The 14,968-nt window shown below is 31.8% G+C and overlaps 1 protein-coding gene across 8 annotated transcripts in view; it reads left to right on the forward strand.

Annotated features, from left to right (window-relative positions):
• LOC113828314 (heparan sulfate 2-O-sulfotransferase 1) overlaps nucleotides 1-8,247 on the forward strand; it is a 39,280-nt gene extending 31,033 nt beyond the window's left edge. For 7 of the 8 annotated variants that reach the window (XM_027381245.2, XM_027381247.2, XM_070122860.1 and 4 more), the window contains exons 4-10: nucleotides 522-730; nucleotides 1,266-1,351; nucleotides 2,796-2,934; nucleotides 4,188-4,285; nucleotides 6,098-6,255; nucleotides 6,869-6,948; nucleotides 7,638-8,247. In XM_027381245.2, the coding sequence (XP_027237046.1) occupies nucleotides 522-730; nucleotides 1,266-1,351; nucleotides 2,796-2,934; nucleotides 4,188-4,285; nucleotides 6,098-6,255; nucleotides 6,869-6,948; nucleotides 7,638-7,799 (932 nt within the window). In that variant the 3' untranslated portion in view covers nucleotides 7,800-8,247. The remainder of the gene's footprint in view (nucleotides 1-521; nucleotides 731-1,265; nucleotides 1,352-2,795; nucleotides 2,935-4,187; nucleotides 4,286-6,097; nucleotides 6,256-6,868; nucleotides 6,949-7,637) is intronic. The other variant, XM_027381249.2, reaches the window with a different exon arrangement.
• The last annotated feature ends 6,721 nt before the right edge of the window (nucleotides 8,248-14,968 follow it).

A 14,968-nucleotide genomic window follows, 5' to 3' on the forward strand; every position in this document is an offset into this window, starting at 1 on the left:
TCATAAGTTGAAAAAGTGATACAGCAGTTTGAGAATCAACTGAGATTCCATTTATAACTGTGAGGACAGGACTTCTGTGAAGTATGTGTGTGGGTGTGTTACACCCCCTCAGAAAATCTGTTGGCAAATGAAGCTAATACTGGTATTTGTTGGCAGATTCCTAGAAACTCAAATAATCTCCAATTAAGCGCAGAGCAAGTAAAAAACAAGAAAAAAACATTAGTGGTAATATACCACTGTTATTATAAGATATGACTAATTTTCAATGACCACACCTTTTTGTCAGCAAATTTAAAACGTAACATCCTACTTTCTACACTGTTTTTGCGACAGCCTGATGTGAGGAATATGAAGAAACTGCAATTATATACATCATAAACAATTATGAAAAATGAAGGATAATTTGACTAGTGTATGTCTGAATTGTAGGTAGATGGATGCTTTGAATTCCGTATCATGGAGAAGAAACGGGTAAAAAATTGGTATAATTTTGAAGTTTTTTAATTATTATAATTTCACAGGTGCTTTTGGTTCTCTTGGACTAGGGGGATCTCCGAATGGAAATAGTGTGCTGGACCCAAATAGTCTAGTGATTATCTACAACCGTGTGCCAAAGACCGGCTCAACGTCTTTCATTGGGCTGGCTTATGACTTGTGCTCGAAAAACAAGTTCAATGTTATTCACATGAACACATCAAAGAATGCTCCGACTTTATCATTAACAGATCAGGTAAGGGCATGCAGTTATGGTATGGATTAAAAGTGTTATGATTGGAGAGGAGGTGTAGTTAGATTTTTATAAAAAGAAGAAAAAAAAAATCCTTTATTGATGATGCGAAATGTCGCATGCGCAAAAGGGTAATATTTTCTAAGTTTTCTGCAGTATATTTCTAGAAATCTCAAAAGCCTTGAAGTTCGTGTTTGGAGATTTATTATGGAAAGGCATTCGAAACACTGTACGCAGGCTATTTTCATATTGAATACTGAATGATGTAGTTTGATTGACAGACAGGAAGAATGTATTGGTATAGTTTGAATATTATGTGATATGTTTAGTTTGAGTAGTTGCAGTATTTCTAACCTATTGGTACTTACTCCTATCGAAATCATGATGAAATATCATGAAAATTACCTTGCATATAATGTGCAGTATGGAATAAACAGCTTTAAAACATATATCTTTTATAAACAGTTGTTTGGAATTTGTTTTCACTTCCACACCAAGTAAAAAAAATCCTAAAATGTCTCTTTGCTGTTGTGCTCAGATGCGGTTTGTATACAACATATCAAACTGGGTAGAGAAAAAGCCGGGAATTTATCACGGCCACATCGCGTACCTTGATTTTAATAGGTAAGTTATTTTTTTCAAGTAGTTTTCAAGTCTGTATCTCTGTCTGTATATCTCATATTTCTCTGTCTGTATATTTTTACATCTCTCAGTCTATCAGTCAATCTATATGTTTGATATCTATCTTTATATCTATCTATCTATCTGTGTGTGTATCTACTTATCTGTCTATCTATCTATCTGTCTGTGTATCTGTTCATATATCAGTCAGTCAGTAAGTTTATCTGTCTGTCTGCCCATGACTTTCTCTCTGCCTGCCAACCTATCTATCTATCTCTATATCTGTCTATCCATCTCTCTATCTCTCTCTGTCTAGTTATCTGTCTATCTATTTATTTGTCTGTCTGTGTGCCTGACTATCTATCTGTCTGTCTGTCTGTCTGTCTGTCTGTCTGTCTGTCTATTTATTGATCTAGCTATCTGTCTGTATAATTGTTATCTGTCTCTGTCAGTCTCTGTCTATCTGTCTGTCTGTATGTTATTTTATTTATCTGTCTATCTGTCTATCTTTATCTGGTATCTGTCTTTGTTTCTGTCTGTGTCTCTCTTTTTGTCTCTGCCTTTGTTTGTTTTGGTTTCTTATTGTCTCTGTCTCATTTTATGTTAGGCTTTTTTTTACCTTTCTCTCTCTATTACTGTCTGTTTCCATCTCTGTCTGTTGACAGTCTACTTAACACCTGCAGTATATGTATATGAATATGTAATATATAGGTATGTTCCATGTATATAAAAACACATGTGCAAGCCAAAAACACACACATACACATCCATACATATACAAATATACACATATATATGTACACACGGACACCCACATACAGGTGTTTGCCTATATGTATCCAAAGGTAGCCTGAATGAATCTATTAGGCATTTGTCAGAGAATTCTCCTGGAGATGTAATGCCTATGTCCCATTTTTTTACAATTTTTTTCACATTTTGGAAACGCTTAGAGAACCCTTTCTTGTGGATTTTGTGCAAGGCTTTGGGAGACTCTTGTTTCACCTTGTTGCAAACCATCCATTTTTTTTCTATATATGATATTTTTGTTCCTTCTTATGAAATGTGACCCTATAGAGAAATCTGTTGCTGATGCAGGTTAAGTGAAATGAAAATCGCAAGAGGCAAGGCCAGAATCCATAATAAAGTTATGGAAGTGTTTCCAGCAGTCCCAGTATTAGTTTATGTTACCCCATGTATAAGGATATATAGCTGTACATACATACTTTATGTTAAGACAATTTTTTAGGGGGTAAATGTTTAAATATGATTCTTTATAGCTTGAAGTTCATACTGACATTGTTGTATATCATGAAAATTTCATAAACAGTTGTTGATGAAGATCTTGTTTTCATTTTTTTTTAGTGTAATTATCACGTGTCTCAGAAAGATAAAGAACCTGCATCTGTATCTATATCTATTGACTGACTTCTAAAAATGAATTTGTTAGGTTTGGTGTGAGTAGACAGCCGCTGTACATCAATATCATCAGAAAGCCTTTGGATCGCCTTGTCTCGTACTATTACTTTGTTCGGTATGGGGATGATCTGCGGCCATATCTCATACGTAAAAGGATGGGTGATAAGATGGTAAGAATTGTGAGATGTCTTCAAGAGTTGCTGTTGTGCATGATTAACTGCTAAGGGACATATCTCCTGTATCAGCATTTCGAAAAGATGCTGGAATGTTATTGTAGTGTTTTCAAGTCTCATGATGTGAGTTTTGACACATTTATAATTTTAAGATGTGAATTAAATGAGTGTAGATAGTAGTGATTGTTTACCATGCTGATGTACCTCAGTGATGTCAGATCACAAGATACAGCTTCCTTTAAGGGGGAAGGGGAATATGCTGCATAGTCATTTAAGTGCCATTTTTTGTGACTTATCCATAAGATCATGAAAGCCTTTATTACCATATTAGATTGATTATTTGTGGTCCTGCTTTCCATTTTCTGAAATATTATAAATTGGTGTCAAGCCATGTCAATGTTTTGAAAAGTTACCATGTTACTCTTGCAGGAACAGCTCTCCTCCTTTTATTAGATCCTTACTCTGATAGACAAAACACATCAAAAGTGCCTCTGAAATGTAAAGTAACATGATCTGATGTATACTTGAATAACTTATCAGCTGAATATAAGAAAAATGGAACTCTTGGTAGACAGTTATCCCATTTAGCATTGCTGCCTAGAATCGACTCTAAATACTTTCATTTCACAAGAAAGCACTGGAACTTTCACATTTTTGTGGCCTATTACTTTATACAAATTCAATTACATAGAGTGAATTGCCTGTACCTGAATATTGGATTGTTTATGTACAATGTTTTTACAGGAAATGATTTGTTGTATATATCTCCTAAGCAGTGTATTAAGTTCTCATAAAGACTAAACACATCACCAGACTAACATATTTGTTTATAAGGTTGACCTACTTTTACTTAGAAGTCTGTGTTTAAGGTCCCAAATGTCATCATTCAGAGTAAATGCCTTAACTTTGGGGCTTTTATTTTTTGAAAATCTTCCTCCTTTTTGCTTTCTGTTTGTTCTCTCTTACCAAATCAAAAGACTTTACATAAAAAGATCATTGATAATTGATTAACAGTTTGAATATGAAAGTCAAATGACAAGCCTAGGAATTATTTATGTATTGTATTTGTGTGTATTATTGTGAAGCATTTGTACTGAATCTTGGATTTAGGTTGATTAGTTTTAGCCATGTGAAATTGTACATAAGTATATTGCTTTTACATTTTGTTGTTTGTCAAGTAGGTATCAATTCAACTGGATAAGCTAACAATTAAAACTGAGGAACTCTTGACTACATATTATCAATTTCAGACCTTGGATGAATGTGTGGCTAAGGACCATCCAGACTGTTCAATGAACCACTTATGGCTGCAAGTCCCCTTCTTCTGTGGTCACCATTCAGATTGCTGGTTTGTAAATTCAGATGTTGAATAGTGGTTGGAGGTTTGGTTGTTATTAAAAAGAAGGACACTTTTTTAAGAGAAACATATAGTCCAAAATATTTACTCATTATTTATGTTGAGTTTTGTAATTCTAATATTTTGATTATAAAGTATATTGAAAAAACAATGAGATGTACAATCAGAAAAAAAAATCATAACCCTTTACACAAAGTAATATGAAAAATCAACTAATTGTAATGGAATTCGGAGGCAAGCCAGTTAGCAACGTAATCCTAGGAATGCATGTTGTGCGATACATTAACATTATTAGGTATGTACTGGAGTCGTTAGAAATTAGTAAAATGTAACTTTAATTATCTGTATGTGAAATAAAAAAATGTATAGCATAATATCGAGTGGCAACACATGCAGTCCAAAGGAAAAAAGGACACAAAAAAATAAGAGCAGTGCAATTAAGAACCAAGAGATGGCGCTGACAGAGGATACATTTTCATTGAAAGTTTATATTTCCTGAAGTTATTTAGAACTAGTAAAGAGATGGATATATGTTGAAGTTCAAGGGAACATTGATGTATAAAGACTATCCAGTAGTTTATTTCTGTATATGTCTACACAAATTTATACCCTACTTTGGATGTTAGCAAAAATAATGGCTATATCGAAAGGTTAAATTTTTCCTAGTCTCCATTTTCCATGATTTTATTCTTATCCCTCCTGGAAAATATGAGGCAAGTCAAATTCAGTTTTCAATAACATTTTTATGTATAGCTAAATTTCAAAATATTTTTTTTTGCATGATGCCTATCTTAAAATTGTGTTGTTTTTACATATGGAGAAGTTGAAATCTGGTGTTCACCAATTCATCTTTTTCTAATTAAACAGATGTTGCTGTATGACAAATGAGCGGTCATGTCTTCAGTTGTTATTTTCGAAGATTATTTCATTGCAGCCCTTATAGACATAAAATAAAGTTCAACTCTTAGCATGAATTTCTTTAGAATGATCTATATTTGTTCTTTAATATGAGAGTTTATTGATTAACAGAAAGATAATACAGGTTTTTGATTTTCATTATTTCCATTCTCTCCCCCTGCTGCTAAAACAGCCTCCAAAGTCATGGCACAATCTCACCATTACTTACTCCATTTTTTTGAAGAACAGTTATAGCTCTCACAAACTGAGAGACGTCTCCTTGGTGTATAAGGTGCATAGACCATTCCCAGTCCATATTAACTTGGATGCGTCCATGTATAACATTTACATCTCAATTTGAAGTTTTACAATCCCACTCATGATTTATGTAAACCATGGACACCAGAGGTCATGCAGTACTGTATTTCCTTTACATTATTCCCATGTATACTGATGATAGTTTGATTATTTGATTTATTAGAGGGGTATTGGATATTATGATAAATATGGTTGGTTCTTATTTGCCTTCTAAGTCATGATGTGAGTAAAATAAAAGATAATTAAACATAGACAAAACAAAACATGGTCATCAAAACACATGCTCAAAGTATCTGGTGCATTAGTTTCAGTCCTCAAGTATTGTAATGAGATTTTCATGTGGCAACACTAGCCATGGGAGCAGCTAATAAAGTGCCTCACACACAACAGAGTATTTGCTCGGGTCCTAATCGATTGCAAGTAAAGATAAAGATTTTTTTTTTTTTTGATAGTACATAGACTGACTTTTTTCAGCAATTCTTTCTAATATGTCTTCCAATGTGTAACAATGTCCTACCAGAAGTTGTGCAGAACACAATGCTTATTTATTTGTTTTCTCATCCTTGTCCATTTTTTTCTCGTAATCAGGGTTCCAGGTTCAGCTTGGGCTCTTGAGCAAGCAAAGCATAACCTGGTCCACAATTATTTCCTTGTTGGAGTCACAGAAGAACTTAAAGATTTTGTTGCCATGCTGGAATACTCACTCCCACAGATGTTCAAAGGGGCACTTGATTTGTATATCACAGGTATGTCATTTGTAAGCTATAATTTTTACAAGTAGTCCGGGCATTACCAGAAGGGGATTGTTACCTTATGGGTATGGACATGAAGTTTCTTTAATCATGGGGAGAGGAAGGGGTGTCCACCTTTCTAGTTGTGCCAAATATAGAACAAGGTATGAACAAGAAAGAATATATACATAGCGAAAGTGGTACATTTGACTGGTTTAGCGTGTATCTTCAACAGATATACAGCAAAAGTGTTTCTGATTTATATATAATGAAACAGGTCAAATAATTTCTTGTGCTGGGAAGATATTTGTCATTATTCATACCTTTTTCTACATTTGTTGCAGTGAGCATGTTTGATAGTGCCAACTGCTTACTGGCTGATTGAAATGTGATTGAAATAATTTTCAATTTATCAAAGTATCTGTTTCAGTATTTTACAATAAGAAAAATACATTAGAAACTGTTTTTGATTGAGAAAGAGCATTTTTTTTTCTTTTCATTTTATAAGAGTGATTATTCAAGCACATCACTTCATAGGATTGAATAATTTAAATGAAATAGAATAATAGTTGATGATAACCAATAGTTGTAATGGTCAGAAGAGCAGTGTAAGTCTTTTGTATTACAGGTTCCAAATCGCATTTAAGAAAAACAGTGAAAAAGGTCATGCCCTCGGAAGAAACAATTGCAAAACTGCAGAATACAAAGGTAAGGTTTATTTTTTAAAATTTATTTATTATTATGATTTTTAAAGATTTTGCTGTTTGATGCAAAGTTCTGTGTCTACAGCTTTGTTTGAAAGGATGAAGATTGTTTGAAAGATTTTGCTGTTTGATGCAAAGTTCTGTGTCTACAGCTTTGTTTGAAAGGATGAAGATTGTTTGAAAGGAAACTTGCGAAAAAACACATTAGATAGAAGCATAGATAAAGTTTGCAGAATGGGATGTATATCATTATGTTAACTGCATGCATATTATTAATAAGAAAAAAGTATGAGAAAATGGATAAGCAATAGAGACATATATATGGTATCTGTGGGTGTAGTAGATGAAACTATAGCATGTCATAAACGCTCATATGATATTGTATATTAGGGAATAATAACAATCATTTTATACCATGATATAGTATGAAAACTGTCTCTTTTTAGTGATTGATTTAAAATGAAATATGGTGATTGAGCACTTGTTGATGCTAAACTATTGATAAGATGTACCAAAATTTAATTTTACTCATATTCCTAATTTAGATATTGTATTAAGATTTCAATTTTTGTCTTTTTCACAAAGAGCTTATTTCAAAATTAAGACCAATCAAACAGGAATACAGAGGTGTATGTACTGTAATATATTGTAACATTCAAGCTTTTTTGCATACATTATATTTTATTCCCCCAGGTCTGGCGACTAGAGAATGACTTTTACAACTTTGCCCTTGATCATTTCCACTTCCTGAAAAAGAAGACCCTGTATGAGGAGGAAGGCAGTGGGCGCCTGCTGGACAGAGGCCAGAAGTTTTCCTATGAGAAAATTAAACCCAAGAAGCCCATAGGTTCTTGAGGTTAGATCTGAGTGGTCTTACACGTGTCATCCTCATGTTGTATGAAGTGTATGACTCCATTGTTGTTAGTGCCAAGTACCCTCACACACTTTGAAGTGCCTGTTCAGGATAACCTGATGCTTAGCTTTCCTTGATCTTGTTGAGAAAAAAATGGTAGTTTATTGATTACATACAAGCCTGATATAAAGACCCTTCAAAAAAATTCAGATAGGACTTATTGTTGTTCACATAGTACTATGTTTACCTGAAGAACAATCCCTTGTGTGGTTGGAGCATCAGTGACCATTGCTAATATCTATACATCAGCTCATCATCTTCTTAACAGGTGATATAAAGATGTTTTATCTGTTAGAGATATCTCTGTTATCACCCATAGATTTGACCCTACCTAGTCATGTAACAGATTTGTAAAGGGTGTGAAAACCCCTTCAGTGCTCATAAAGATGTGTAAATACATCTGTATATATATATATATATATATATATATATATATATATATATATATATATATATATATATATATATATATATGCATATGCATATGCATATGCATATGCATATGCATATGCATATGCATACGCATACGCATACGCATACGCATACATATACATATACATATACATATACATATACATATACATATACATACACATACACATACACATACACATAAACATATATATATATATATATATATATATATATATATATATATATATATATATATATATGTATATATATATATATATATATATATATATATATGCATATATATGCATATATATATATATATAATGTATATATATATATATATATATATATATATATATATATATATATATATATATATATACATATATATATATGCATATATATGCATATATATGCATATATATGCATATATGCATATAAGCATATATGCATATATGTATATATGTATATATGTATATATGTATATATATATATATATATATATATATATATATATATATATATATGTATATATGTATATGTATGTCTGTATGTCTGTATGTATATATGCATGTATGTATGTATGTATGTATATGTATTTATATATACATATAAATATACATATACATAAACATAAACATATATACATGGATGCACTGTCAGCATATATTTGTTTCTTTACATCTGTTTATGAGTGTGTATATGTTTATATGTATGTGTGTGTTTGTATACATGATAGGTGTTTTTTACAGGTGTGCGTGTGTAAAGTTGCCTCAAAGCTATTGAGTGAGACTTTCCAAGACAGTATATACCTCCAAGTATTGATTCTAAAGTCTGTTATGTGGCTGTCTTAGCCATGTTTTAATATCCTATTTCAGAGCACATTGAATTCTTAGTTAAAAAGAAAGGAAGAATGTCTAGAGTTCTAGAGTATTTTCAGTATTTGGGGTTTCAATGTTTTCAGAATTTACTTATAACAAAGTTATTGCACAACCTTGTTACAACATTTTGCATATGACTTCTGCTGAGATTTAATGCCTCTGACTGAGACTGAGATGAGAGAAAGTTTTTTTTTCTTTCTTTGCTATATGAACCATTGCTTTTACTCGTTCCTCCATGCAGCTTGCACAGATTAAAAATTAGAAATGTTTCACCTGCATTACCTCCAACCAAATGTTTAACAAGAAATCTTGGTTGTGATTGCATGGCAAATATAGTGTGGAAGTGTTACTTGTTTCGAAGGGAACAAGTTACTGCATTTGGATTGTGGACTCATTCAGTGTACAAGTCTGTTTCATTAGGCATTATATTATGGCATTACCTCAAGTGACCTCATTTAGCATGTTGGCTTTTGACCTAGGACCGTATGCTTTTCTGTCACATGATACTGTACTTGCCAGCCTTTGTTGAAACTGTTCAGTGAAAGGGTTTATCTGTGTGTTGTAGTTTTATAAACAGCTGCTTTTGCCCGCTGAATGGAATTCTGGTAAGATCTGAGTGCAAGATTTTCACCATCAATGCCTTTTTTGTGTTTATGGAAAGAATGAGAATGATTGGATACTAAGCTCACGGTTTTTATATATGATATATACATGTTTGCATGGGATCCTTTGAATGAGTATCAATGAGTAGAAAATGTGTGTTAACATACATACATGTACACATATACCTATGCCTATAAATATGTGTGCACACATACAAGCACATTTATATATTGATCCGAATATTTATTTGTCTGTCTTTTATCCATCAGTGTATATATCTATCTGTGTATCTATCTGTCTGTCTGTCTGCCTCTCTATCTATATCTCTATCTTTCTATCTATCTATCTAACTATCTATCTGTCTATCTATCTATCTATCTATCTATCTATCTATCTATCTATCTATCTATCTATCTATCTATCTATCTATCTATCTATCTATCTATCTATCTATCTATCTATCTATCTATCTATCTATCTATCTATCTATCTATCTATCTATCTATCTATCTATCTATCTATCTTATCTACCCACCTATATATCTGTCTATGTATCTAATTACTGATCTATATGCCTGTCTATCTATATACCTATCTATTTTGCTATCTCTACACCCACATACCCACCCATACCCACCTATACCCACCCATACCCACCTATACCTACCCATCCCCCCCTCCCCCCATACACACGCACACAAACACACACACACAGTTGGTCTGGTGGTACAGTGAAAATACTGTTTGAAAAAAAAAAAAAGGTTTTGGTTACATTAATGGTACCATTTATTTTTAGTACTACCTTAGTGTTAACAGTGCATGCATAATGTATGGAGAGTAACATTATTTCAGTGAGGTATGAAATGTGATTTTTTAATAATTCAGGTTTTGTAATATTCCATTTTTCTGTTACAAGTGTATTTCTAAGTTCAGATTTTTGCAAAGTAGCACAAACTTGTATGAAATAGAAACAAAGATGCAAAGCTGAGAAGGCAAGAAATAGCATACTGAATATCATGACGGACAAATTTTTGTGCTGTAAGTTTGTAATAAAAACAAATTTATGAAATGTTTTTGCTGAATGAAAAAGTTCTGTCTCTTTATGCTAGATTAATAGCACTACAAATGGTTTATGCTTCAAATATTTAGATTATACCAAAAAGTACCACTTACTGCTACTGCTTGGACAACTTAAGCACTACATGTGGTGCCTCTGGCCATACTGGTTAGTAACTAATAGTATGACGAGTGATAGGAATAAGGAAAAACAGTACTAGCCAACTTTGTACAAATGCATCTCTTTGTCTATATGTCTAACCCTCTATCTGTTTGCCTTACAGTTTATATATCTTTTTGTCTGTCTGTTTATCCTTCTGATTATCTGTGTATGTCTGTCTGTCTTTCTATTTGTATGTATATACACATATTCATATACACATACATAAGCTGTAGGCAGTAAAATCACTTACATCTTGAATACAACTTTCCAATTTTGGGTATACTATGATTCTTAACATATTTACTCTTTATGTCAATATTTGTAGAGGTAATGCATATTTCCACATGTTCTTTTGCAATTCGGAAAAATTAAAATGTTTTCTTTTTTCTTTTTGAATTACAAAACATGAAATAATGATAATGAAAATATTAATTCACTCTTGCTTAGATTGCTAATATTGAAGTTGAGTGAAAAGAATGAACTTATACACAGAATTAAAAAAAAAAGTCAATAAAGAGATGTAACATACATCATATCTATTTCTTAGATAAGTTTATCAGATTTTTGCCAAGGCAATATACTAGTTAGACAAACATGGGAGGATCAGGTTAACATTACTGTTGAAATATATATATATAATAAGAAAATTATGTATCTTACTGTCAGCTGGACTTTTTACTTTTTGCGTTAGAAAATTTGTTGTGCACATGTGTTGTGCTTATATATAGATGGATATATATATATATTGATATGTATTGATATATATTTGTCTCTCTTTTTTCAGAAAACATTATGCCAAAACCATTGATATTTTGCAATGAAATTTGAAATGAGACAGACAGGTGTATTTACTTGTACTTTTAGGCAGTAAAAAAATCCTTTCAGACTGTGTTCACATGAAAATGAAAATGAAATCGAGAATGTTTATCTCAAATAGTTTTGATTTTAGAATCAAAGAGCTTTCCCTCACTAGTAAACTTTTAGGCTCTAAAGGTATGAGACCATTTGTTAAAACTCTGATTGCCTTTCCATAGGAGGCTTAACACCCTTTGGCATATCTCATTATCAGTTATTAATGTAAAGCAAACATGATATCCATCATGCCAAACACTTTTTTGTTTTGTTTATCGTACCACCATTTCCTCTGTGTCTCTATTCCCTGTCTTGTAAGTCCCTCTTCTGTGGTAAAATATTAGCTTGTTATCTAGGGAACTGATCTAAGTTTGTGATAGCATGCAATCATTTTCTGAAGCTTTATTCTCATCTCATTTTATTTTCGGAAGGAGAGGTTGCTGCTACATGATATATAGTGTTTTAGACTGGAAAAGGTGCTAGTCATACTTGTTGAACAAAAAGGTGACCTGTTTAAGTATGCATGATCAAACTGAAACACAAGGACAGTATTAAAGTGTTTTGCTTTTTTTTATAGGTTGTGTACTTGTTGAACCCAAAGCAGGGACTTGTTTGTTTTGCAAATTGTTTGTACCTTTGTATCAGTCTGTAATGAGGAATTTTATTTTCAGTTGTAGATATTGCTATATTTTACAATTTAATGAGCTAAACGTTTGTACGCCATATACACTCCCAGTCTAGATCTCACTTTTCCACAATTTTGCCAATGAATTATTGATCTATCATTCTATGGTTTAAACTGATATTATATTTTGTTTTAAATGGTGTTGAGTCTGTATAAAGAATTTATGTTTTAAAGATTACTACGCTTCATTTTTCTTTTGCTTTTGGTTCAAGGGGCAGAAATGGATGTTAAATTTTGATACCAAAGAAAGTATATTTTTCCCCAATCATGGACTATTTTTATGAGGGCATTCTTAGTAGTTACCGTTTTTCTTTGCCATGTTAGACATTTGAATTCCTCTCAGGACACTGTACGGCAGTCAAGCTTCCATGATATGAAAATTGTGTGAAAGGTGATTGTTTAATTATCAGATTACTGTAACATTATAGGAACAATTCCATGATAAATTTTTACTTTTAGTTTATATAAACATTCTTATCAGTAACATATATTATTGTTATATTAGATAGTTGCAGGTATCATGTACTTAATTACCTTTTTTTTAAGAAACGCTTTCGTATATCACATATATATCTTTCTCTATTGCACTGTAGCAACCTTTGTTTTTTTAAGGTTATATATGAATATATTTTGAAGAGGAAAATAAGTAATACAAAAACTGAGATTCCAGGTAATTCTAGATATAAGTAATGTAATGATTAATAGTAATATAAAACCTTTGCATTTATTGAAGAGTTGATTGTGATGCCAGAATGTGTTTGAGATTTAGTACGTTTGTTATGTTTTTATAAGGAGAAGATGATGTTTTTTATTTTAGTTTAGCCTATGGATTTGGCAAAGTATTACTTGGGTAAAGACTTGTCAAAATGATTATTTTAATGAAACTGCAATATTAATTTGTATTTTATTTTCTTATTTTTTTTAGTGGGACCACATTTTATCAATCTTTCAGGGTATGTTAGGATATTATAACAGATGGAGAATCAAAATATAGATTATGTAATGATGATGATGGTGATGATAAAGATGTTGACAGTGATGAAAATGATGGTTGCACTGGTAATGATGATAGTAAAAATAAAGATAATGGTGATGATATTTCTGTTGGTGATAGTGATGGTGATGGTGATAATAAATATGGTGGTGATGATTGTGGTTGTTTATGGTGATGGCAATGAAGACAGTGATAGTAATGACGATGATGGTGGTCATGATAAGGGATGGGTATGGTAATGGTGATAATATTGTTATTATTACTATTACTATTATTAATTATTATCATTATTATTATTATTATTATTATTATTAATATTTTTATCATTATTACCATGATCATGAATCATGAATCATAATTATTATTATTATTGATTATAATTAGTCATTATTATAATTGTTACAATCATTGTTATCATTCTCAATTACCAATGTTGTCTGTCACTGTCATTATCATTCTCTTGGCTTTCTCACAAACGGTATTTTTCTGCTCTGCTATTACTATTACTAATAAAAAGAAGCTCCATTATGGAATATCTCTACCAAATATTCTGCTTGATCTTGGCTAACACCACTAAAGGGAAAATGATGGGAACTGTTATAAATATTAATGATTATGTTTCCAATTTGCTTTAGTGTGTATCTGTTTTATGTGTAAACAACTTGTGTCAAAGTAATTGTAATTTATAAAAAAAATACAGTGGAGTACACTAGAATTGTGAAAAAGTGATTATAGATCTGAAACATAAGTTAGAAATCACTGTGTCATTGTTAGTTAGAAACACCTCAGAGTAGTGTAAGACATGAAATTAATATTTTGTGTAGGGTACTTCCTGTCTTCAGTAGGGCTGTAATAACAGAACTGCACAAACTGAGTTTTTCATTCACAGTGAATGGTTTTTGACATAGGAATTCATACACCAACCTATTGCTGTTGTACAGCCAGTTCATGATAGTTCCCAATAGAAATGAAGAAATTTATAATAAAAGAATGTAATAGATGTATGTTTAATTTATGTTCATGAATACATGGATTAAGCTCAGCTGCACAAAGCATGATGCAGTTGGTTGTCAGTCACAAATTTAAAGGTAATGTGTAAGATTTTTTCAGCAAGGTTACAGCTGTCAAAACAATTATTTTGTTTTATCATTGAAATAGAAAGTTTAAAAGATATAATACATGAAACAGCAGACAAATGTCTCTCTACTGCACTTTTTCTTCAAATAATGGATGCTTAGATGATGGAAATGTGATATAAGCAGACTTTCACCATCACTTCAAGAGTTTGCAACTTTTTGTGTTATTCTTCGCTGCATCATGGTCCATCATTCATTTACCTCATTGAGAAATAATAGTGAGCTAAAGAAGTATGTGCAGCTTCTTGGTCACATGTTTTGCCAATTTCATAAACCATGATATTTGTCAGTGTCTTTTTCATGTTTATTTGAGCAGTGAGAAATGAT

This window comes from Penaeus vannamei, chromosome 1, assembly GCF_042767895.1.
Source record: "Penaeus vannamei isolate JL-2024 chromosome 1, ASM4276789v1, whole genome shotgun sequence".
Lineage (NCBI taxonomy): Eukaryota > Metazoa > Arthropoda > Malacostraca > Decapoda > Penaeidae > Penaeus > Penaeus vannamei.